Source organism: Pithys albifrons, chromosome 3, assembly GCF_047495875.1.
Source record: "Pithys albifrons albifrons isolate INPA30051 chromosome 3, PitAlb_v1, whole genome shotgun sequence".
In the NCBI taxonomy this organism is placed as follows: Eukaryota; Metazoa; Chordata; class Aves; order Passeriformes; family Thamnophilidae; genus Pithys; species Pithys albifrons.
Window position 1 is genome coordinate 60,152,418 of NC_092460.1, and position 26,755 is coordinate 60,179,172.

General features: G+C 36.8%; 1 protein-coding gene across 2 annotated transcripts in view; it reads right to left on the bottom strand.

The window, feature by feature from the left end:
* The window catches only part of TMTC2 (transmembrane O-mannosyltransferase targeting cadherins 2), a 240,895-nt gene that overhangs the window by 60,856 nt on the left and 153,284 nt on the right, over nt 1-26,755 (bottom strand). For both annotated transcript variants that reach the window (XM_071552136.1, XM_071552138.1), the window contains 4 exons: nt 14,646-14,760; nt 5,291-5,376; nt 4,238-4,422; nt 2,465-2,543 (listed from right to left, as the gene is read on the bottom strand). In XM_071552136.1, the coding sequence (XP_071408237.1) occupies nt 2,465-2,543; nt 4,238-4,422; nt 5,291-5,376; nt 14,646-14,760 (465 nt within the window). The remainder of the gene's footprint in view (nt 1-2,464; nt 2,544-4,237; nt 4,423-5,290; nt 5,377-14,645; nt 14,761-26,755) is intronic.

Consider the following 26,755-nt stretch of genomic DNA (forward strand, 5'->3'; position numbering starts at 1 on the left):
CATCTAATCTTTATACTATTAGGAGAGACTAACTGTAGTCATATGGGCTTATGCAGACACATCCAGGACAGCTTTGAACAAATCAGTCTGAGTCCTGCTAATATAGCTGCACTGCATTCAAGTCACTACCAAACTCATTACGTAGCCTCTTGGATTGCCTTGCAACATAACCTAAAAGCAACACCTGAGCAACCAGCACAAAGCAAGTTCTGTTTTTCGTGCAACAACTGCCATCACAACAGCAACCAAAATACAAATATATCCTATGTTAATGATAAGCTAAACTTCACAGAGCTCCATATGGGGCTAAGGTACACTCAGCTGGCCGTAGTTTGTTATGTCACTAGGACATCCGTGAAGTGCTGGTAGCTGCTGAAAGGAAGCAGAAACCAGAGTACGGACTAGGTCGTAAAGGGAGGAAATACAGCAGAAGCCAAGTCTGGGCAAAGGACTGAGACAGGCTTTGTGTTCACTGTGGCTTTGTGAGTTAATAAATGCAAATCCCAGGAACAGAGAGAACTTGGATGTTACTGACTGTTCTTAAAAAGGAAGTTGAGAAAGGCCTCCTGAACCTAAAAAAATGACCAATGGGCAAACCAGTAAAAACCTAGGGAAACTTACAGGTCCCAGTGGTTCTAAAGGGAGCCTCTATTCATGGGAAAAGAAAATGGTGGCACAAGCCTGCTTTGTAACTGGACAACCACCATGCTAGAAACAGCACCAGTTTATTTTTCTAAATTTTTTACTTCTGAGGAATTATGAAATTTATATCTGCATTAAAGGGAGCAAACTACAGAGGATGTGCTCAAGCATGGCCGTGACCCTGAGATTAGCTCAGTTCATTAGAGCATGCTGCGAGCAACACCCAGGTTGTGGGTTCAATCCCCATATGGGTCATTCACTTAAAAGTTGGACTTGATGATCCTTTTGGGTTCCTTACAACTCAGAATAATCTGTGAAATACAATACAAGAGTACTTCAGCAGTCACTAAGAGAACATCAATAGTAAGCAGAGGCTTAATTCATAGAGTGGTGACTGTTGATAATACCACCAAATTTATCGGTAAATGCTCTTAAACAAAACTGATAAAACAATAGTTTCACTAAGGCTGACAATGAACAGAAGTACCTGAATTAATCAATTTAGCCCTTGGCATCAATCTGATAAAGTTCCGCACTCAGGGAAAAATAACTCTCCACTGAACTGCATGAACTGCTAAGGAAGTGTTTATACTGTTACTGACATCAGAGAGTTTGTCACTGTGACAAGAGAACTTAGTTTAGTATTTATATATACACTTTTCAAATATGTAGTATCAATTACAACTGCAATTTTATTTTTCTCCTGTGCCCTAGTACTTGTAAGGTGCTAATAAAAGATGACTTTCCTGAATAAGTAGGGAAGAGTGAGTGATGCCTCCTTTCAACAACTGTGTCAAACCAATTGGTACCAACCAATATATTCCCTTGTATATTAGGCATTGGCAGAGGGCAATACCACACAAACCCTCACATGCTTCCTGTTGATCTTAATTGTTTCCACATATATTTTCAATTGCTCCACTTTGAACTACATTAAACTAAGGGTTCTCACATCCTTTTCTGTCCCAGAGAGGAGCTCCCTGGGACAGACACTGAGATCGCTTAGCAGGAACACATACCCTTTCAGAGAGAATTCCACTTAAAAGCATCACTGGAACAATAAGAACCTACCCTCTTGTTTACAGATCTGAGTACTATAAAGAGTAATTCATACTTTATTCTTTCTTTTATCTGTTTAATGTATGAGGAGGTGAAGCTAAAAACTCCTCACAGCTAAACTGATATTTCTTGCAGTACTCAAGGCACTCTTCTAAAATTTTGTAGGACAGATAGCTGGTACTAGAAAAAGAATTCTCTCATTTTAGATGTCTAACCAAAAGTACAGCAACTGGGAAGTAAGTTTTTGGCACAAATTTTAAAAAAAAAAAAGTATAGCTATCTCTGTGGACCTGTTTGGACACCTTCTTCATTTACAAGGCAATTCAACATCTCATTCTCCACAGGAAATTTTATGTTATAATAAATTTCACTTCTTTTTCTATACAAAGATTACTTTATGAGAGATAAAAAAAAAACAACAAAAAACCAAGTATGAATTGCATATGGGGCCTCCAAGACAGAGGATGAAAGATTCTGAAGGCAGAGAAAAACACTAATCCATGCATTCTAAATATAAAACTGCTGCATTGACACTCTTAAAGATATCCAGGATCTAATAGTCTCATCACCTTTTGTGCCTTATCCAGCATTGCTATTACTGGCATTTAAGCTCTGAACCTAGTCTGGCTTGTATCTACTGAAGGTAATTATTTTGGGAGTTTATTAGCTAATTTATTTGAGCACCAGTTGCCTGGCTAAGCTCTTCTGTGTCACCCTGCCTGACTCTTCAGATATCATTTTGAAGCATTAACAATGCACTTACCCATCATGTTATATAAGCTCTGTGGTGCAAACTGTCTTGGCATTTTCTGTATTGCTTCTTTGTAAACGAGAAGGGCATCCTGAAAAGAGACACACAAGTTGGAAAGCACTACTTTTAAAAGCATTCTTTCACATATAAAGTAAAACCAAACTACTTTTCTTCCCCAAATGAATGGTGCAGAGAGAGAGGAAACACATCAGCACCAAAAATACCACAAAAAGTTCAAGTTTCTCCTTTTAAAAAGTTTTTTAACATGAATTTTAACAAATTCAGTGAAGCTTATTGACCACATAACAAATTAGTCCCAATATTGCATCTCTTTTCCCAGGTAGAAGTAATAAGAACATTTTTTTATATCCCTTCATGACAGGAGTTTATGAACAGATGCAGAATTCTATAGCCTGTCAATGAATATGGAGTAATATCAAACTGCATACAAAGAACTTTCTGACGATAAAGTTACACTGAAGTGATCTAAAAATAAAGAAATCATTGTCTTCTGCCAAGTCATAACAAAACATAACCCTCACAACTGAGGTCTGCTCCACAGAAAGAATGAGATGCACTATAAAGTCAAGAATGCCAGAACAGGAATCCCTCTGCAAATACGCTGTACCTCAAATTACTTGATCACACATTTACACATTCTGCACTTCGGATGCTTACTGTGTCAGTCTGTCAGCTCTGTATCAAAATAGTCACAGCTTATGCAGGATAGAATACACTTGAAAAGAATCTACATGTATGAACAAATAAAGAATGCAATGGCCACCAGGCAGATATCTGATGTTTTATATCCATAAAAATCCCTTGCACCTCTCAGGTGTTGAGGTGCAAGAGATTTTGAGAATACAAAACATACAACTCTACACTGTATCAGCTGTGCAGATAATATGCTGCTGTTCTCTTCTCTGATAGGTATGCAATAGCTGTCTGTGTTTTAACCAATTAGTAACAGCCACCTGACAGACACGGATGCAGCAGACAGATGACAGAGAATCCATAGAGCTTGTGCATGCCTAATCATAAACAGCTGAGGTAACTGTCACGGTAGGAACACTTACATTGATCAAAACCACACACAACTCCTGTTCTGAAGGATGCCTGACAATGCAAGGAGAGAATTACTTTCTTTCAAATACTGTGAAAGGTCAAAACTCAAGGGAATGTCCAGTTTCAGTAAGTTCATCTGGGATAGTGGAGTCACAACAGTCACATTTGCACACATAAATGAGACAGGATGGCTTGGGTGCAGCATATGGTTACATTAAAAATATCCAACCCACTTTAGCACTTAGGTCTAGGTTAGCTGAAAATAGCACACAGTGGGATGTTTTTAATCACTGAAGTTTGAAATTGTTTCAACTGGGTCTTACTTTTGGAGACTCAAACACAAACGTAATAGCATTTTTCCAACTAAGGATGGATTTACTCTGTTTTGAATTATAAAGTCAGTACACTTTAGGTTGACTGGTCTGTAATTAGGTTATATCCTTTGCATACCAGCTATGGGTACAAAGCCAAAACCAATGAATTTACACATATCAGATGTGACCACTGCCAATGTTGACTCTGACATGAGAACATCACTCTGCTAATTAATATCATCACACTTGTGGCTGTAGAGAACAAACATTATCTATAGAGAATGCTAATCCTGATTTGGTGAAATGTGTGCCAATGAAGTATTTTAAAAGTTTAATGTGGAAGCAGTAGGTATTATTCATGTATGATGGTTTTATCATGGTATTACAGACAAATCTGGAGTCTTACCTCATATTGTCCTTGTTCATGAAAAAGTTTTCCTAAGTTGTAAAGACAGCTGGTAACAGAGCTTTTATGAGCATGAGGATCTTTCAGATTTTCATCAGGGATCTCTGAGCACTTCACAAAAGTCCTCCTGGCTTCCTCTGTCTTCCCTTGGTTCATTAGGATGATACCAGTATTTAAATAGGCAGCTGTGAAGAGTGAAAACTGTTATTTGTAATGGAGTTTTATTATGCTCTATCTACTGTTTTAATTCAAAGTAGTATCTGATGGAGATCCCATGGTTATCTAATTTGGGGTTTGTGTATAATATAGATGATATTATTATTCAGATGAACATGTAATGAATATGAGAACATATGAGAGTTTGTAAAAGTACAGAGAGAAGGAGAGAAGAAAGTGGCCATAAAAATGGACTAAGGAGGAAAGGTAACAATTGTTAGCCAGGGTACTCCATTTCATTCCTCTTATTAGGACTGTATCAAGCATATAACACCATTGTTTGAAATGTGACAAAAATATACATATACATAAGTACATATATATATATACACACACACGTGTAGAGAAGATTTAATACTGACGGTACAAAAGCCTCAGAAATCTTAAAAAGCACCCATTTAATTTTAGAACTGATCAGTCAGAACATCTCAATGATTATTCTCCAGTTCCCCCAAGAAAGAAAGGAAAAATGAAAGGGCTTCAAAAATATTTGAATTACTCACTCACATATATCATAAATATCAACGGGTGACTATAACAAACAGAAAAAAAGAACCTGAAAATTTGGGCAATGGTATCTGTGGCTCAACATCCCAGAGAAAAAGCATTTTATGTTCTAGTTTTGTTGCTGAGTTTAACTCATTAGGTGCTTCTTCCTTGTACCACACTAAATGTAGTTGTTTACTAATAAACACTTGCTATCAAGTGCACAATTTCACCCTCTTTTTTCTGAATTAAGAACTTCTGAAAAAAAGGGAAGTGTTACTAAAGAATAGCAAAATTTTCTATAAAAGCTATAATCAATATTCTACAAGCTTGTATGGCTGAAATACTTACAAGCTAGTGTGGGTCTGCTACCAATTGCCATTTTATAGTAATGCAATGCCTCTGAAAACCTGCTGTTTTCCTGAAGTAGCAATCCTCTGCATAAGAGAAAAAAAATAAAAGAGAGAGTGAGGTTACTACAAAGAGTAACTTGAAAACAAACATTGAAAACAAAACTCAGGTAACAAAGAAAAATATGCTGACTGGTATTTCAGAAATATAACCACTCTCTTACTAATAATTCAGTGCAAAAATTATTTTGTGTAAAAAGATGAATTCATAGACATCAGTTGCATCCATATGACATTTAAAAAGCAGATGTTAAATGCAACACTTTTGACTTTATTGGAAACCAGAAGACTCGTTTTCTCAGTTCAGAAGTTGCTAGCCTGCGAGACTTTTTAAAGTGGCTAGAGTATGATGGAGGTATTTGTAACTAAGTCATTCAAGTCTAGCCTGTCATCTTCTCTTGACTCCAAAAGGTCTTTTTCAAACATGTGATAAAGTTGACCACCGAGCACTTCACACGCAGTACATTAATAGGCCCCTCGTTGAGCAATTTCACTTGATTATTCACTGAACAGCTAAGCACCTACAACAGTTCCATTTTCCCTGCATTCTTTATGCTCTAAACAATTTCACTAACTGAAGAGGTATTAAAATTATACTGAATATTTCCAGTTTCATCATACATGGGCTTTAATTTGGCTTTTAAGACAAACATTCTTGTGAATTACAATTTACACCAGCCACTCACAAATTTCTGAGAAATAAGTGGTCTGGACATCATTGATATGAATGCACAAAGCATTCAGTGAACATTACAGTGTTCCCAAAGTTTTAGAAGATTGAAAAATGCATATACAAATATATTAAAACCAGAAGGATTTAAAAATCCTTAAAAACTAGTAATTTCAGAGTGGAGACTCAGACCTTATTATCCAGGCATAAACGTCCCTTGTCACATACAGGAAAATGTAGCTGTTACTCTTAAGATTGGAGAGGTATATCCACCCAATGTTTCCCTAACCTACAGCAATTTTCTTCCCCCATACTTTTATCTGTTGATAGCTTTTCTAACTGCAAAGAGCTTGGACCTCTTCCATCTCCAGTCTCTAATCAGAGAAAATTTTTTTACACTCCAACACATCAGGAAAACTTTTTGAATTAAACCAGTAAACTTCAGAGGAAGAAGAGAAGGGCAGTTAGCTGAAGTAGTACCCACCATCTCTTTTGTTTGCTCCCTGTCACTGGGTTAGGCTTTAACAGAATAGAGGTATATATCCTCTTTTCCTAGTTTTCTATCTTATCAGCACCGCACGGCCTCCCTTTGAAACTCTCTCCCAGTTAACTTCAGCTTAGGTAATAGATCACTTCTAATATTAACAGAACGTACATTTAGATAGTGCTCACAGTAATGTGAACAATGAGGGAATAACATTCAGGATACTTTCTGGCACAGCATCAAGCTTTGTAACAACTGTTAAGTATCTTGCAAACGGCAAGAGATATGATCATCAAGATAGAAATGACATGTTCTACATTTCCTAGACCTTGAATTTTGTTTACAGTAAAAAAATTTTAGATGGTTATTACTCCAAGGAAAATTAATTATGATATTTTGATTCTGTTTTCTATTGACAGCAGTAGAATTAACAGAAAAAAACAAATGAGGTGCCTGGACTTACATTTAAGCTGCTTCTTAATTTTTTTAAAAGCAAAAACATTCTCACACACAATTTTGAAACAATTGATCAATGAAATTCCATTCTTATTTAGTTCTGGAATAATTTAACATACCAAGAAAAGTAAAAATAATTGGTCAACTTCAACAACACAAATTGCTTTGGCAAGTGTACAACATTTGGGCATTTGGATTAAAATAACTTTTATTTGCAATTATTACAAATTAATCTTCTATGTTCACTACATGCTCTAACACTCCCACTCTTGATTAATTCCTTCATACTTTAAGCTGGTGGGTTTCATACTTCTCTTCCAAAAGACTTTTTTTTCTTTTAACTGTTTCCATTTACAGTCAGTCTGTCAGTCCCTCTCTTTCTCATATATATATATATATATATGACCCAAGCTGCTCAGATGCAAGACTGAATGCTGAATTCCAGCAAATAATTAGTTTTTCATGTGTATTATTACGAGGTTAGGCAGAAGAAGGAGAAAAGGGATATAATAAAAAAATCTTAACAAGGCATGAAACTGCCTCTTTTCCATGTGAAATTGGCCTGCATTGATCGCTAGTTTTCACTGTGGCTTCTGGCAGTTCAAAAATTACTAGATTTATGAGTTTCCAGTTCTAGTTTCAGATTAAACAAAGTCAGGAAAAAGTTTAAAGAAAATGAAAAAACATCTCAACTTTTAGATGAATAGAGTTAACACTTAGGCAACTATGCTTCTGAGAGATAAATGACTTGGATGTTCACTCATGAAGGGATAAACAGTTATTTAAACAGATAAAAAGTTAAGATGATGAACATTGCATTAAACTTGTAAATCATTCCTAAATTTACAAAGAATATTAGAAGATCTTCCAGCGTGGCTATACCTCACTGCTCAGGTGAAAAATCACATCCTCTCTAGCTTTAAGCTCAAATAAAATGTAGGCAGATAAATATGCTTGCTAACTTCTATCTAACTAATGGCAAAATGCAAGTAAAACTAAAACCAAACACTACAAATTTGGTTACTGCCAAAATTAATACTGCCTGTGAAATACTCCACTTCCCATTATAGAGGATGTATTATGGAATGGGCTGCCCGGAAAGGTGGTGGATTCACCATCCCTAGAGATTTTTAAACACAGATTGGACGTGGCGCTGGGTGCCATGATCTAGTAAATGGACTGGAGTTGGACCAAGGGTTGGACTCGATGATCTTGGAGGTCTTTTCCAACCCAATCGATTTTATGATTTATGATCCTGGTCTCCAACTACACTATTGTGCACTACAACTTCCACAGGTCTACTGTCTCATTCACCACACAGGAGGAATATAAATGAGCAATATTTGCGTCTGCCTCCAGTTTCTACAAGCAAAACACCACCAGCTTCTTATAAATATTTAACTTTTGAGCAAAATATAAAATAAGTCTTGGGAACAAGTGACGAACTATTGTTTCTTTCAAAATCATTTTAAGCAAAACTGCAAATCAGGTCCTATATTCTCCTTTCCATTGCTGTATTTCATAGCACCTAAGCCATTTCCAAAACAAAAATCATGTCAATCTAGGCTTTACATCTGAGAGGCAGACACAAGGTTCTGAGGAATGACACAGTTTAACCTTAATACTACATTGCTGAATCAGTAGAGCTGATCAGTGCAGAGAGGAGGGCTGGTGAAGAAACAGCATCCCCAGGTAAGGGCCCAGAGAGCAGAGCAGGGAACCCGTTCCCAAGACTCTCTGCTGGCTGCTTCAGCAATGCTGAGTTCAGGCAATAAGTCCCAGCATTGCCTCTGAAAGTGGTTGGCCCTAAAATTGTCCACAAATGTCAAGACAAACAGAAAGCCAAGAGATGGGCTCTGTCCTGGTCCTGGCTGGGAAATGGGTAGCTTTTGCAGTAGCCAGGAGGAGGCCTGTCTAGGACCCAGAGGTTATTCTATACCACCTCACACAATTCCCAGAGGTGGGGGGAAAGGAGTATCTTCCAGGGAGAAGGTGTTCCTTCCAGTCGGGTAAGTGTGCGCAGGGCGCGGTAGTGCAGCCCCAGCTCCGAGCCGGAGGGAGTGATGGGGCAGCTGGAGGGAGCCCTTGGGTATTATCTGTTGTCGGGGGGTATCCTGTGAATCGTTCCTTTCTTGTACCCAATGTCATTAGTATTGCTGCCTTACTGTTTGTTTTCTTATCTCATTGCTCTCTCATGAGGATGAAAATTCTTCAGCAGAAAGAAAAAGCTACTTAAACCACAGGACACCCAGTAGACAGTTGTAACCTGTCCCAGAATTTATTTTGGATTAATTAGGAGAAAACTTCTAACTATCAAAAATACCAAGATTCTGGAATGTTACAGCAAGATTTTTTTTGTGTGCATTACTTCTAGCTGCTTTCACAGTGGAGTGTTAGTCATTTATGAAATGGAGGATATGTGCTAATTGCTTGCAAGAGTAGCAGACTTCACCAAGTGACTTAGGAAGCAGCTCAGAAGCCTGTTTTTCTAATAGGAAGAAAAATAAAAAGAAGGAAAAGAATGAGAAGCAAGTTCAGACTATCTAGAAACAATGCACATCACTGTTATAGATAGAATTGCTCGTTAATATGTGCAGGAAAACATTTTCCCCAAGTGAGTTCCTTTCAACCTTCCTGAATTCTTTTACCTATCTTGCTTGACCAACAACAAAAATCTTCCTGTCTTCCGCCTCTGCTGTGGTTTTGACCTGAAGTCACTAAAGACTAATGGCACAAAAATGTTTTCAAGGACTGGAAGGCAGTCACTGAATATAAACAGGCAGTAGATGGCCTGTCCTTTTTCTCAAGTTACATATTCATTTCTTCCTGTTGGTAGTCCTATTAAAGCCAGCTGGTCTACTTACAAAGCAAACCCTCAGTGACTAAAGTTGGCATAAATTGACTGTAAATGTCAAAGTAAACATGTATGTTAGTGAAATATTTATAAAATACAGCCAGGTACAATATTGAAACAGTTTAATCAATTTTGTTTACTGGTTTATAACAGCTAACACAGGGCCTGCTAGCTATTATTTTGCCATGACTGCACTTCTTCCATGCCTCAAGCTACATTCATCCCATTGATTTCAGGTGGGATTATATACAAAGCACTATATTCACCTAATTACTACACTGGCAAACAAAGAAAGAAATGGAAGAGAATTCTCTTTTATTCCTCACACATAGATGTCTCCAGCAACACAGCAAGAGAGGATATGCTTTGCCTAAGGTAACTTGTTAACTGTCATTTGCAAGACCAGTCAGTAGAAAGATAGTATGGATGCTGCCATAAATCCTACTTTTTAATCAGTAAGAACCCAACCATATAGAAAATGCCCATTCCCTTTGCAGAACTGAAAAAGCACAACTGAAAAAACAAACAAACAAACAAACCCCAAATACCCCCAAAACAACCTTTAGTCTTTCAGATAGTGTAGTAAAACTGTCATGTTATCCTAGATCTAGGGAGGAGCTTCCCAAATGCAAGTAAATTGGTCAGGAAACATAGTCCTGTTCTCTCTGTCACTGGTGCAGTTTGGGATTACTACCTACTCCAGCACCCCATCAACTCTCACAACCCTGATTTCCTTGACAGAAGGAGGGCTGCTGTGGAGATAAGGAATAGCACTGCTCCTGTCTTGCTCAGTCCTCTGGCCAATGGGCAGTTCTGTGCCATGCCTGCAGTCCTCAAACTAGACACCTACAGTCCCTTGTGTTCCTCAACAGTCTACACAGAGAGAGAGCTGAACAAAACTTCTTACAAGAGGGGCCTTTTTTGAAACTGCATGGGAGACTCAATTATTTTCCTAATTTTATTAAATGGGTAAAGTTTACATAAGGACTATAAATGTCCACAATTTCAAATACTGAGACATGCAATTGAATATCTAGGTCACTGAATGCCTTTCACCTTTCAATATTACTTTGAAAAATATCTGTTCTTCATATAGACCCTACAAAATGTCCCAAAGCAGAGTTCTGCCCTGCAGGACACCACCAGTCACTCACAATACAGCATGATTTTGTCAAGGCATGGGTACAACAAGACTCAAACTTTAGCTGCTGTTTTTGACAGAGGAAGAATTAGCTGGCAAAGCAGAGATTAATTCCAAACATGTTTGTAACAAGTTGGCATTCAAAGCCGAGAAAAACAGTAATCAAGTACTTGGACAGACACCAGATGACACATCCTCTTTGCTTTCTAACTAGACATCCTGAATGATAAAAACTTCTGGGCTATCAAGGAAGAGGAACCACAACCTTGACTTGTTTCCTACTTCGTGTTTGCTACATGAATTTCGTCGGGGGCAGGTTCAACCACAGTTCAACACAGGTTTGTTGGTCAGCCTGCTTTTAGTGCTTTTTGTACCTGATAAGGAGATTTTTATGTCAGAATCTTTAAAAGGCAGGGAATACACTTGCAGATGTTAAATAGGCTAACAACAACAGACAAGGAAGAACTTAGCTCATACTGGTTTTTACCCAAGGATGCAAAGATAAATTATGCATGTAAAACACTCTTGCAATCCTAGACTTTACAGAATAAAAATTTCAGCCACCATTGGAGACTTTACCTAACAGAAACCTAAAAATATTTAAATGTATTGATATAATTCCCTAAATTTTCCCATGTAAAATTTATGAAAATTCATAATCCAACCTTATTCAAAGCAATTAAATTATTTGAAAAACAAACTTGTATGCACAGCCCTCTATCACTAAAGGCAAAATGAGGTATTTCAGAAGAGAAAAAAGGGAAAGGCTGTTTGGTCAAAATTCATTCTTTATAGGACAATGTATATTCCAAAAATACAACACTTCAAATTTCCAGGAACGTACCCCTTGAGTTCTTCATGACACTTTCGGAAAACAAGCTTCCTAACAATAATTCAAGTCCTTAACCTAAGCTCAGGTTTTGCAATTTCTTTGGTTCCCCTCTATCGCCCTCCTCTTTTTTTTTTTAATCAATACAAATACTACTAATAAAAAATTCTTCTGGTCTCTAAAAGTTTAGAAATTTATTTAACATTACAGAATTGACATACTTGAACACTGGAAATAATGTGCAGAATCAGGTAAACTTTCAAATGCAGATAACGCAATTATGTAACCTAAATTAATGCATTTTAAATTCTTCTAAATAGCAAAAGCAACTGTAACTCACAGCCATAAGGTATAATACTCAGAAAATAGAATACGATTGAAATCAGCCATTCATCTAATCTGTTAGATTCTTTCTATTTTCAGGTATTAATAGCCAACTTTTAAGCCAATCTCACATTTCAGTTTATTGAAAAAGAAGGAAAGTGATCAAACACTTTTGTTTGTGCAGTTTCTCTGTTTGATTATCTATTAAAACTGTGAGTTAAAACTTAATAATTTTTCCCCAGTCAGAGAGCACTAGGATTGTTATTGCTGTATGTGAACACGGGGCTGCATGTGCCAATTAACTTGTATCAAATACTGAGGCATGAGTGCTTAGAAACAGTAACGAACATGAGACGCACACCTTGCTTCTAAGCTACTGTAAGGATGCTTTTTTCCTGGAGTTCGATTCACATCTGTTTCAGTTTCAAAGGCACTGAAAACAGAGGATTTTTGCAAAAGGCTGTCATGGAACTATATGCCAAGGATGGGCTTAGCTTGCAAAGGAGCTCTTGAGACTTTGTGCTTCAAAGAATTCATTCATTTGTGATGATGTAATATCAAAGGACAAGCCACTTACCACCTAGTTTTCATGATGGATATTGGAAAATCCAACATGAAGAAAGACTAAAAATGCAAAAAAGTTATGCAAGATTTTTCAACTACTGTTGAATAACTAATGGTTTTGTTGAGCTTTTTCTTTAAAAAAAGTAAAGGATTCTATTGTATTCAATACAATAGTAGAAAGGTTAGGAATTCAACTTTACTTCCTTTACTTCCACAGGTACATTTAAGGTGACTTTATCCCTTATATACTCCAACCGTCATTCCAGTTAAATTCCTTCCACACAAATTCAGTAGAATGTTAAAAATCTTTCTATTCAACAGAGATGATGGTTTATAGGCATACATTTTATATATCAATGGCAACCTCATAGACTAGCAGCTTATTCTGAGAACAGCAAAACAACTGAAATCTGATTTCTTTTATATCCCTGTCTTTACTGTTCAACCCCTTTTCCTTTTCTTACCCTGGTATTAACTTCAGTTTCCCTCTATGACACAGTGAGTAAGAGACAAAAGTACTGTATAGGCATTCAAAAGATTTTAATAGTTATAATTTTCATCTCCAAAACCAATGACATATGAGAAATGTACAAGTACCAATCTTGCCACTTTATTTCCTACAATCATCTGCTGGCTTCAGAAGTTATTTTTCCAATGCAACCAAAAGGATTTTCTTCTTAGAAATAAGCTTTGCATACTCTTTACTGCCTAACAGAGACAAGAAAATTATGTGCATATGTGTATTTGTGTAACTGTACAATTATTAAAAACATACATATGCTGATTTATAATTTCTGAACAGAAATTCTATCTTTAAATTACTCTGATTTTACAGTATTCTTAACTGAAAGGCAAATTAATGAAATTGGCAACTTATTCCTTGTCAAACAAGGGGAAAAAAACCATTATGATAAACATAATATTTAGATATTCTAATGGCGACTTTAAACTGGACTTACAGGTAGAACATTATTTTTTTACTTATTTCTTTGAAGAGTCTTATTATTTGAATTTAGTGTTTGTACATTTTGATTATCTAACATCCACACTTTTTGTACTGTGCACAAGACATTATTTTCATACTAATCCCAGTGGAATGGCAGTCACTTGGATTTTGTCCTCCACACACATCACAAGCATATGGCTAGCGGAGGTGATGAGCCTGTCCTGCAGCAGAGCCCTTCTGGGGGCTTGGGCTGGCTGGGTCATGGCAGGAGAAGAAGGAAAGGTGAGCACCAGCACGACAAGCAGAGCTGAGCAGGAAGCAGGTGCAACACAACCAGAGAATCAGTCCCCTCCTTGTGGGGACATGCAGCCTCACCTCAGTGAGAAGCTTAGCATGACATTCCCTTCCATGTTCATGATTTGGAACATTAATGAGTTAGGAAATCTTTTCCCCTGCTGTATAGTTTCTTTGATGCTCATGTTATTTATCCTCTACACACTTACAACAGGGTTCTAGTAATTAAACTTCACTTAACCTATGCTGCTCTGAAGTCAGTCACAGGAGAAAAGTAATTTGATGTTTTAACAGTTCAGACCTCTGAAACTAAGGAAGGGATATTGGTCTATGCTTGGAAGTGCTTACAGCCCCTCCTTCCATTCAGTGTTATTCAGACTTAAAAAAGAAGTCTAAGCAAGACCTCTACAATTCAGTGGAGTCAGGCACAGATTGGGGGTTACAGCTGACAGGTCATCTACTGGTGCTTTACTCAGTGTGGGTTTTCTTTTTTTCCCTTCTTTTAAAGCAAAACAGATTGTAAGTTCACCTTCTCCATACCCATTACATGAATACACAATAATGTTGACCAAGAAAAAATCTTGTCTACCCCACAGTTTAAGGACCACAATTAATGAAATAACTACTACATAGCAACAAATAACATCCCCTCCATTTCCAAGAAGTAAATCATTAGCTCCATTCACAAGAGGTTTCAAAGACAATTCAAGCCCAGGAAAGCCATGCATACTTACAAATTATAGAGCATATCAGCCATGTTGCTGCGGTAGTACAATGCATTTCTATAGGCGCTTTCAGCTTCAGAAATCTTGCTCTGGCTCTTAAGAACATTTCCAAGGTTACCCCATGCTGTCAAGAGGAGAAAACAGTATTCAGAAAGAGCGACAATCCAATTACACGTGACAGAGTATCCAAGTAACAGGAAGCACCTCAGGGAGAAAAATACCCCTGTTTTTATCGAACAGGAGGGCAGGTTGGTTTTTCCCCCAAGTTCTCTGGATCTCTGCATCTTACTATGAGACTCACATTTCATAGATGTGAAATACATGCATTTTGCATGCACATAGCTTTCAGGTGGGAAAAGGAAATTTAAAAAAAGAAATCGCTCTATGCTTTAGAAATTACTGCAGCAAAGGGAAGGGCCCATTTTATTTTATATCACCTCTAAACAAAAATCCCCAGATTGAAGTGTGGATCTGGGGCATCTTCCTAGTTTTAACATTTCTTTGAGCCTATTGACCCTAAACAGCATGAAATGTTCCCAGAGAAGATGCAGCCTTCACTGAAGTACAGAAATTTGACATATGACGCAGGAATTGAAAGAATGGTTAGGTAAGCAACTAGGATTAAAAATATGCCATATGGATATAAACATACAACACAGATCACTAAAATGCAATTTTTCTACTAGTAAAACATGTGGTTCCTTTCCATACAATTTATTATGTTACACAATGTGCTTTTATAACCCATCTATAAAGGACTTGAGGTAAAAAAATATTTAGAGCTCCACATGTTTCCCTTGCCATTTTGTTAAGTAATACAAAAACTACTTAAAAAAGGAATTGGAACTTTTAATTGAAAACACAGGCCCATGCTAGTCAGAATCTAGGAAGCTAATTTAACTGGCATAATTATAGTGTATGTGTGCATGTACATGAAAAAAACTCAAACCACATTATGCTTATAAATACATCAAAGTTGTTTCATAAAAAAGCACTACTTTCACACACATATTTTTTAATGAGAAAAAAACAATGGAAAGATGATGCACGTCCTTTCTACCAAACACACAATATATGTCAAAATAGTCTTCCTTCCAGATGTACTAACCATAAACATTAGCTCAAGTAGCAGTTAACTCTGATATTCTAGTCAAGCCTTTTTTTAATAAGAATCAATCTTGACTAATGCAAAATTTCGAAGTAGTTTTAATCTAACATTGCAAAATATGTTGATAATTGAGATATGTGTTTTTTCAGCAGAAAGTGCATTGCTGTTAATCTGCTGTGGTTTGTTGCAGAATCTTCCTATCACGGGGATTAAAACAGCAGGAAAACCAGAATTTTCTCTGAGCAGAATAAATTAATCATTGCTGGCAAAAAAATTATTAAATCCTTTCAGGATTCATAAAAATGATGTCATGCAACTGTGCACAACATGTTCTGTAAAGCCAAATTAAAAAAAAATCAATATTTCCATGAGAAAACACTTCTGTGAGTCACTTCAGTTTAGCCTAGTAATTAATGAGAAATAATTCAAACATTATTTATTGATAAATTAACAAAAGTCACGAAAATGTTGCATCATTTAAAAGTAAAGCTACTAAAACTATTCTCAGATTCAATCAACTTTTACAGTCTTTGCTAGTATATGGGAAGAATTCTGAATTTATTTCCCATTACTGCAACTCTTCCTTTTACATGCTGAAAAGAGCCTGTAAGCAGTAACACTTGCAAGAAAAACACAGATTTATATACGGTTTCTAAATTAATTTGTGAAAACATATCCTGATGTTGCTTCTGCAGTACATGACCATTCAATTTCCCATAACTGTATGTTCCATATAATCTGCAGCTACTTTTGTTTTCACTCTGATCTCCATAACAAAGCTTTACATCAAAAGACCATTTGGACTACTGATAAAATTGTCCTGCTATATAGTTATTTCCTCCCAATCATTCAGAAGCTCTGCAAGTGCAAGGATGCACAGAAGAATGACTCAGTTCAACTCTTCATCTGTTAGACCGGAAATACACTGTTAACACAGTTAAATGCAATATTTTCTCCCCTACATTTCATCTCATGATGTAGACTCTAATATTTATCTCAGTCAATACAATTTTTAAGGCAATGTTTAAATTTACAGTTTGCAAAATAATGTGCCATGTTTTTAATATCAATCAATAACTAATCTGCATTATTTCTTTTTAAATGTATTCCATTTAGACTTTTGTCTAAACTTGTAAAATTGTGAATGATTCACCTTATGTAATGCATTAGAAGAAGAGCTAGTAGCAGAAAATATCATATAACATGATAATCTCACAATTTATCATTAATGGAAAAAAGAAAACCAGGTCTTTTTACTAATGCAAACTTTAAAAGCTTAGTATAAACCTTCACATCTATTTAAATTCAGAATTAGTGATAGGAATTACCAAGTTCTGGCTGAGATGAAGCTATGTAGAACATTTTGCAGAATAAATGTTCATGTGCAGAGATCACACTCATAAGCCCCAGAAGTTATGAGCAGCTAATATCTGCAGCAACCACATCCTCATCATTTTGGTATATGAGGGAGGGTAAAAGAGGATGGTGTACGTACACAGAAAAGAGGCTACATGAGCTACTAAAGGAACTTCTCTACTGCTTTGTCTTAAGTAGTGTAACTCACTACAGGAAAAACAAAGAACTTCAATTATTACCTGTCCTATCTCAACAAAATTTTTTCCTGTTAAATTGTAACAACATCTGTTCAAATATGAGCACATTCAGAAATAGAAACAAAGTGACACTGAAATGAAGCCACATCCCTGTTAACATACCCTACAATTAAATTTTAGCAGTCATCTTTTTTCCATCTGTACATGGTGAGAAATGAAACATTAATATTCTTGAAAGAAAAAAAACAGGTCAGTAGTTCTAGAATTTGAAATGGATACTTATTCCAATTACTTTTAATAAATATTTTTCATATAAAAACAGTACCACCTGAAGTTGCAAAAGGGAACATTTAACATTCATAAGATTCTAAAGTATATATAAATATACACCACAATTTAATCTTTAATTAAAAATTTAAATTTTTCCTTATGGAAGACCCTATTCAGCACAAGAGAAAAAATAAGCTGTGAATGAAAGAGATTTGCAATATTTACTTTTTGCCCGCTGCTTAATTCCCTGTGAACAAGCAATAAGACCAAAACAGACCCAGGTATTTTAGGAATAATACTCCATCATAGCATGGAAACAAATGTAACATTCATATCTCACCTACAAAACAGTCAATCCATTCAAATTTTATTTAATTTTCTATAGATTGTGCTCAATATCAATGAGCGTACTAAAAATTAAATATATTTCATCACCTTTGTCATAAACTAATTATAAACAATTAAACCAATTCATCACCTTTATCATAATCCAATTATTTACAAAGACAACCCAAAGTATTAAAGCAGGATTCTCCTTCATACCTGTCACCTCTATAAAACCCATGAAAATGTCACTAATAATAAATTCTGTTTGGAAACTCACAACCTATTAACATATCTGTTGTCCAAACTCCGCTTCGGAAAACACAGAGAGGAAAAAAAATCCGACTAAAATTGCCTATTAAATCACTAAAACACAATCTCGTGAACTTTTAAAAATAATATAGTTAAGAAAAAGAAAATGCTGTCTTTCCCAGTATGTTATGCCAAAGGGCAAACACTGTCTTCAAATCTTAGCAGGAAAAAACATACTTGAAAACTAATGAAATAAAATGTAGGACTTGAAAAATTCATATGTGATATTCGCAATTCACATGAACAAATTACTGAAGTTTTGTAATACAGTACTCACCTTAAGCTATCAGACCTACTCAAAAAAAAATTAAACTATAAATTGATGCATTCATTAAAGAGCATGGACTAGATTATTACCAGAGTGAACCAAGCTACTTGAACAAAGACAGAAGCATTTAGGGAACAGCCAAGTCCTTCGTAATCAGCTTGTCAGCAGTTCCAAACTAGCATCTTTAGTTCACAGAAAAATGCACAAGCCAAGAAAACCTCTATGGAGCTTCACAGATACTTGTGCATTATTTACTACTTCTTAGCTTGTGAAATAAGAAACTTAGTTGCCCACTCAAAAAAAGGTAATTAAGAGAGCTCAACATATGAAACAGTTTTTCTACCATACATGTTTCTTCTAAGCTCTGTATTATGGCTTGTACAAGGTACTTGTGCTTCTCCTGTCATTTCAAGGAAATAACATTTTGTTTTCAAAATGTCATAAATCCATGCACACAATTTGTAGTAATTTTCCTCTAAAAACTCCACTTGTTAATAGAACATTTTGATCAAGTTACCTAATTTTGCTAACTCCACCACAAAACTGCTTTATTTCTTGTTTCCTAATGGGATAAATGGTTTCTATATATCCATAATTTATGAGCTTGATCTACTTTGCTTTTTTTTTATATATCAGTGGGTATGTGGTAATGTTGAGACAGACTGTATTAGCCATCTATCACCTCCTAACTTTTACATGTACTTCTTTTTATTAAGGTTGCTTTGTATATCATTTGTTCAACACTTAATTCATTGATCAATTGCATGGCTTCTGTAATGACAGAAGGTGAAAGAAAAACAGAATTGAAAACTGTGCAGTTCTCTGAAAGCTATCCAACACCATGTCAGCACAGGTACTAACCAACTCAGTTTTGGCAGGCAGTGCTTCAGTTTTGTTTCTTAGTTCTGAAACCCTGATGCAAATGCGTACCAATGCATGACGCTCCAGTACGCTCAGCATTGCTGCCTGATTTACCTGCTTCACTTGCTATGTTATAGAAAATTAACTTTTCCTCCTCAAAGGATAGCACAGTAATTCTGTCAGTCCAATGAACCCAAGAGACGAGGCTGAGCAGCTGTTAAAGTGTTCTTTGGCTTCAACATTTACCCTTTTTAGTCTAGAGAATGAACTCCTCATTCTGCCTAGGACATACTTGCAGATTTTGGTAATCCAATTAGCTCTGATGATCCTAGTCTCAAATGTGTGAGTGTTCCACAATCTAGATGAATAGTAAAAGTGAACCATCAAAGAAAAGTAGGTGAGTACACTTAACTCACATACACACACTTCTATACACTCTGACAGATTACGGTATGAAGAAATTCTCACCAGTACCTTTGTTTGAGGTGCCACGAGACCAAATAACTTCCTTACTGTTTTTAGTTAATTATCAAAAATGTAAAATATTTTCAGGGTAGCATTACAGAAACTCTTAACAGCACAGCCTTCACTCAGTACTAGTCAACAAATTCAGGAAGAAACATGCTTCCCCCCAACCACAGATCCCTCTGATGGCAGTACCATCTCACATTGTCCAGGAGCTGCCTCGGTACAGCCACTGTGCTACAAGGACAACCTTTCCACTTCTCCCACAACTGAAAGACAATGCTACAGACAAAGCTGTCCTGTAAACCAGATTCAACCCTTAAAGCCAAAGCTGGTACTGCAGAACCTCTAAAAGTATGCAAACCAGAAATCACAGCCTCACTGCAGTGTTGCAGGGGCTCTTTAAAAGAGATAAACAATTAAAAAAACCCAACACACACTTGTTTGGATATGTCCTCTCATTTCCCAGTCTTTGTATAACTTTATTCTGTCAAAGGCATTCTGATTAAGCTAAAGCTACTTCCTGTAAGATCACAGACTTGTTGAGAATACAACAGTTATCTACCTCCTGAGCTGTGCTGGCACACTTCAGTGCATGAGGAAAAAGCTTTTCATCTGACAGAAAGGTAATAACGCAAGACACAGATTAAATTTTATTTCAACAGAAATCTCATTATCAAAGAAGATATCTGTCAGAGGTTACTTCAGAGCAATGTTTCATGGCTCTGGTGGAATCACTACTTTAAGGAATTCCTGTACGTACCACCCCCAGGCCATTCAGTTCTGCCACAACATCCCTCAAGCTAAAATGATTTTGGGGAAGGATATTGTATGAATCAGAAAACTGAACTGATCCAGGTTAGGAAAAAAAATGAGAAAAGGGAGATGACAGTATGCTTAACATCTAATCGTCACTGCTCTGTTTATAACTGAATCTGATTCCAAGCTTCAACAGCTTCGTTAGCTATGGGGACACAGAAAGTATGTGAATGCCGCAAAACATTACTGTCGCAAAGTTCCTACTCCATGAAACTTTACAGTGGCCAAGAACAGACTTGTGAACAGTGCTGACCCAAAACTCCCATGTGATAAGGAACTGTATGTTGTAGAGCCAATGGATCTAAATCATGCAAGAAAATGAAATGAGGACAAAGCAGCAGAAATAATACAAGTGGAACAAAAGGACATGTCTGGGCAGCCCAGTCACCTCAGGATTAACGCTGAGGAACATCTCAGAGACCCAAACTGACTCAGAAAAGAAGGAGACCACATACTAAATCTGTCAAATTATGTAACTTTTTAAACAGCAGGCATGGTTTTAAAAACAATTATCTATGATACATTCAAAATTGTAACTTATGTCCCAAGGGATGAACTGTAAAACAGATTCCTGCAGCAATGGCAGGGTGAACTGAAACATCAGCCCTAGTCCTCAAAACTAAAAGTGATGGATCATTGTTGACTTCTTTCCAGGAAAGAGGAACAGAAAGCACAGTGTCAGGACATGTCAGAGGAGCCACAGGGAGGGGAAAATCACTGTTCAGGTTTGTCAAACCAAGAGAATCTTCAGATGTGCTCAGACAACATATGTCAGACTTGGAAAGAGCAAATTAGTGCATATCCAGGAAGCAGGCTTTTCATAACACTTCGTTGTATCGCTTTGTTTGTTTTGCTTTAAATCACCTATAAAGGCAAGACAGAGCCTGTGAAGCTTTGCAAGCCAACACATACCCACATTGGCATGGAAATATAAGTGGCAGGAAGGAAGGTGGGTCATAAAATTACCTCCTGCATTTTTTGTCAGCAGTGACAGTAATTAAAGACCCTGAAACTATTAATTAGCATATTTAATAGCCCATATTTCAAATAACATTTTTTTTTTTAATACTGCAAAGAAAAGTTCAGGGTGCTGCAGTATTCAAGGAAAGAGAAGGAAATGGTGATGCCTAAAGATTTAGTGTGCTTTTGCAATTTTTAGGAAGCTTACAGGTTACATGGATTCTCCTGGTTGTTCACATTTTTAAGTGGTGTTGCAAAGTTACTAAAGCTCTTTCTCACAGATTCCTAAGCTTTCTTATGCCCTGCCAAGGCCACGGTGTTTGTGAAGAACCACTCACCCGCAAGCTTGGAATTTTACACTACCAGAAGTGGTATAAAAAGGCAAATATGTAAATCACTGTCCTGTCCACATTAAAGGTTAGTTTCTCTACCAGATTTATGTAAGGTGACCTTAATATGTACTAATATGAAATTCATTACAGAAAGGAAAATGAAGACATGTGAGTCATAAGAGAAGTCATTACATAATAAGAAATTTTTCAGAGTTGACATATTTTGAAAAAAAAGGCAAGATAATGAAACAATTGGATGACTATCTAATGCACTTAAACAAACATGCTCAGCTTGAGAACAAATCTAGATAATCTCCTTTTTCTCTAATTAAAAGTTACTCTTTCCCTCTAGGGAAGAAATAAAAAAAGCAAAACAAGACAAAAACAGCACCAAAAAGAAGCAAAACAAAAACAAAACAAAAAACCCCACACAAACCCACAGTGATAATATGCAAAACTTTTAAGTGTAATTATTAGTAGGTTTCATACTTCTAAAATCTGCCGGTTTATATGGCAGCCTGTGCACTGAAATCACTTTCCCTCTAAAGGCTTGTTTTTCAAAACTCACATTTTCTATTCAGTACAATGTTATATGAATTGGACCACCATCATGGCTCGGATTCACAAATGAAGACTTGGGAAGGGCTCTACTCACATGGGTGTGTCCTTCGAGCCTGCACAGTGGATTTTTCAGGTGAGGCACAGCATGTGCAGAATTGGCCCCACCGTTTAACTCCTGAGGTCCATCTGCCATGGCCGAGCGAGCTTGGACAGTGACAGTGAAGTCCTCAGGACTGTCACAGCACCCGGTATTCCCAGGAGGTACCATCCAAGTACTAACCGGGGCTGACCCTGCTTAGCTTACAAGATCTGACAGGATCAGGCATCAGGGTGACATAGAGCTCTATGTGGAGGTTGCCTTTCCTGCTATACTAACACTTAAACCTGCTCATATAGCAAATAAATCTGCTAGCTTCATTAGTTATAGTAAAATAAAGAGGAATTTCACACTACAAACTATGTAACTTGGATAACAAAATCAAAATTGTCATTTAAAAATATTAGCAGCAGAGAGTATATTTTTTCAGTTCAGACTGAAAAGCAAGTATTATGCTTGACAGAGGGATTAAATAATCTAAATTCTAAATTCAGCTTTAAAGATTCCTTCAATTTTATTCAGCAGAAATTATTCACAATCTAAAACTAACTTCATAAAATGGCATTACAACTATAAATGAAAGAAAAATGCACTTGCTACTTTTTTAATGACTGCTCAAATGAGCCTACAGCTACCTCACATGTTGTTCCACTAAGATGTTTCTCAATCTGAACTTGGCATTCACACAATTATAAAGCAGCAGTCCTTACCAATCCAATCTATAGTCATGCCAAAGGGAAGAGAAAGGAAAAACAGAAACAAATATCAAAAAAAGAAAGACAATTATGCTTGAAGTTCCAGGAAAACTTCAGGACTGAATGTCAAAGGTGGCAAAAAAGTGAAGGAAGTGATTAAGTTAAAAAAAAAAAAAAAGCAAAGTAGGACAGGGAAAAGCAGCAGCATTGTGGTCCAGAAGAGCCTTTCAGTATTATAATATCCTCTGAAAACATTAGGCAGGATTGAATGATTCACACTCCTAAGACCTCAGAGTAGGAAGAAGAGTAGAAAGACAGGACGATAGCGGCTTTCTGTATTTGTATGGACCAGCTTCTATATTCTGCTCTGTCAACACCATGTCTTGGTCCTACTGCTCAATGAGAACAATGTGGTAATCAATGCAAGAAAGCAGGATGAACAAAGATGAACAGGATGTTTAACTCAAAGCAGGATTTTAAGGGGTAGATAATACTAACTTTAAAACACACATGATCTGAATGACTTTGCAAGATCTGCAAAACCTTTTTTGCTTATTTATTTTATTCTTTGTGTCAACTATCAGGATCATCTAAACAATTCAACTCCTACAGCAGTTTAATTGAACCAAGAAACTCAACACTCTTACCCTAACTTTGCCTTCACGTAATGGATATTAAGACTTTTTTCCCCCTGCAGAACTGATTCTGGAAAGGACTAAAGCACATATGCAAGTCCCAATGCCTTGCCACAGATGTGAACATACAACATTTCACTAACACTACTACGCGATGGAAAAGGACAAACAGCTCAGCAACACGCAGAACTGGTTCTGAAGCCAACAGCTGCAAGGCCAACTTTAGTCAGGGCTTATACAGGGCTTATCAGATCAGGTGTAGAGTCACAATAATGCAGTAATACAGCTTTTGGAAGCAGCCTTGTATATGTTCTTGCTGTACATTCCATTGCAAATCCAGAAGCTACATACAAATATTCAGCAAAACTTGAATGCATGGCTAAAGTTAAGCATCCACTTGGTGTACCTGGTCAACTATTTCCATGAAGGATCTTCAAAGCTTACTAACAAATAACAGGGCAAACACCAGGAGATTAAAATTTCATCAGGAAATATAACCAAGCAACTACTGCTTCTGTGGCAGTCTAAGCCTCTCTCTGTTATTTTCTACTCCTTCAATCAGTGTCTGTAACACATATATTAAATATATGATTATCTTTGATGTTCAGACCTCAAGGTATGAAATTGCAAGAAGGAAAAAAATTATGCTTTTTCAAGCTTACTTTTTGTACTACAGGGAAAAGTAGAGTTAATGAGGCATAATAAGCACAATTATTTTGTGTGTCATTATAATTTTATATTAAACATGAGGCAATCATCACCATAGAATGATGCGCAGTAAATGAAAAAGATGGGACAGCTACCACCCACTTTTAACTTTTGTTTGTTTTTACATTTTGGGAGGCTTCCTTCACTATAAAAGAACACTCAGATAATGGGAATGGTTTTATATCACTTGGGCTGCTCATTAGATTTAAGGCAGCGCAGAGAAACACTTGTGCCTTTCCCTCGCTAGGATCAAAACATGCATACACCCACTTCAGGATCCAGAAACTAAATCAATCAGTCTTGCATGTTTCTCCCTCGTGCGTTGACAAACTGTAACAGGGTAATGCTTGGATCACTTTAAAGTTATTTGAAATACCAGTCATAACAAAAATAGCAGAACAAGACCAGAAACGATGCAGCTGAAACATCTCAAGTTCTCATTACAGCTCCACTGGCCAAGGGATGGTAGCTGCCTACCACACAGTGAGGCAGACAGGAAAGCTGGAACACACATGGTAACTTAGAGGCAGTATCACCACTTCCTTCTCAATTGACTCTTCCATAGTATATGTTGGGGCTCTTCTAAGAGATAACCTATGCCCCATGCTTTGGAGTATTTTTTCCACATTGTCAGTGATAGACAAAAACAGCCTGGGGGAACATAAATTGCCGAAAGGCTTTGGCTGCCTGGGGGGGTAGGGACTTTCTCACCTGAGGCAGGACAGTATTCTGTCTGCACTGCCTGCAAGGTGCCCCCGAAGGGATGAGAAGAAAGTGCTGGTGAGGTGCTTATCAACCATTCTTCACTGAGGATTGGAGATAGAGAAGCCACTGAATATGTTTGCCTGAAAGTCCCATAGCAGCAGATGAGATTATATTTTTACATGTACTACAACACAGAGGATCTGATTATAAACCATCACCATGTGAGACAACTCCATTTCCAAAGCAGTTCAGCCACATTAGTACACAAATGCACCTATGCTAAAAGCTTGCCTTGCAAATGACCTTATTAGTACAGCACATCAGCTCAATATTGCTGCACAGCATCCAGCAACAAGTGGCTTTAATCCAGCTAGCCCAGAATACAGATGAATCCAGAACAAAACACTCATTTCTTTGCTTTAGCAAAACTGGGCTTCACAGATTTCTACTTCGTTATCAGTTCCCATATGGAGAGTTTTTGAAGGGATTCCTCACTGCTTTCTAGCCTAGGACAGGTCTTTGCAGAAGCGAGGAAAAGCAGATCATCAGGGAAAATTACCCTACCACTTCAAAATTTTCAGAAGTTAGAAAATACTATTGAGGAGAAACAGCTACAAGTTGAAGAAAACAGAGAAATGAGGAGTGACAGCCTCTTAGTAGTTTAAAAATAAGGAAAACACTTCTCCCTCTACAGTTTGACTGAGCAGCCCATTGTCTCACTCTCTGAATAGCCTATTTATCAGTAGCATTCATAAAACTAAAAAGAGGCAAACAAAAATAAGTTGTTTTTCCTATGTCAACCTCATTTAATTACTGAAGAGTAGTTTGAATTGTTGATCTCCTAATGCTTTGGCAGGACTGGCAGCCAGTATAGTCCAGTCAGACTTGCCTGATTGTATGAGAAACAGAAAATAAAATTAGCATAGTCAAAACCAGGGATAATCTCAGATGTATTCAAAAAATGAATAGAGTTGGGTGACAGGTCACTTTAGCTGGGAGTTTCTTATACCTAGCTTTATTACAATGTGTGTGGGCTAGTAAATATTCAGCAGAAGTTTAACAAGGTATTTTAAGGAGATTTAAAGTCAGCTCAGCCATGTCTGTATCATCATACTGACATGCTGTCTTTGCTTTTACATATCTTACAAGACACTTAATGTCAGCATATATGCCAAGAAACTAGATGATCATATATATACACAACTCTGTGCATACTGAGATTTGTATGATGAAAATAGCTCATCTTGTCTCCTGGGAGCATTAACACCCAGTAGTCTAATTTCCAGACAATGCTGCAGCCACTCCTACTATTGGACAAAAATTGACATTTTTTTTTATCACAAAATTTGGCTCAATGAAATCAGACAACTATTAATATCTGGGGATCTCTACCAAGAGCAAAAATGGAACATACATTAACTAATGGAGTGCATATACACTCTTTTC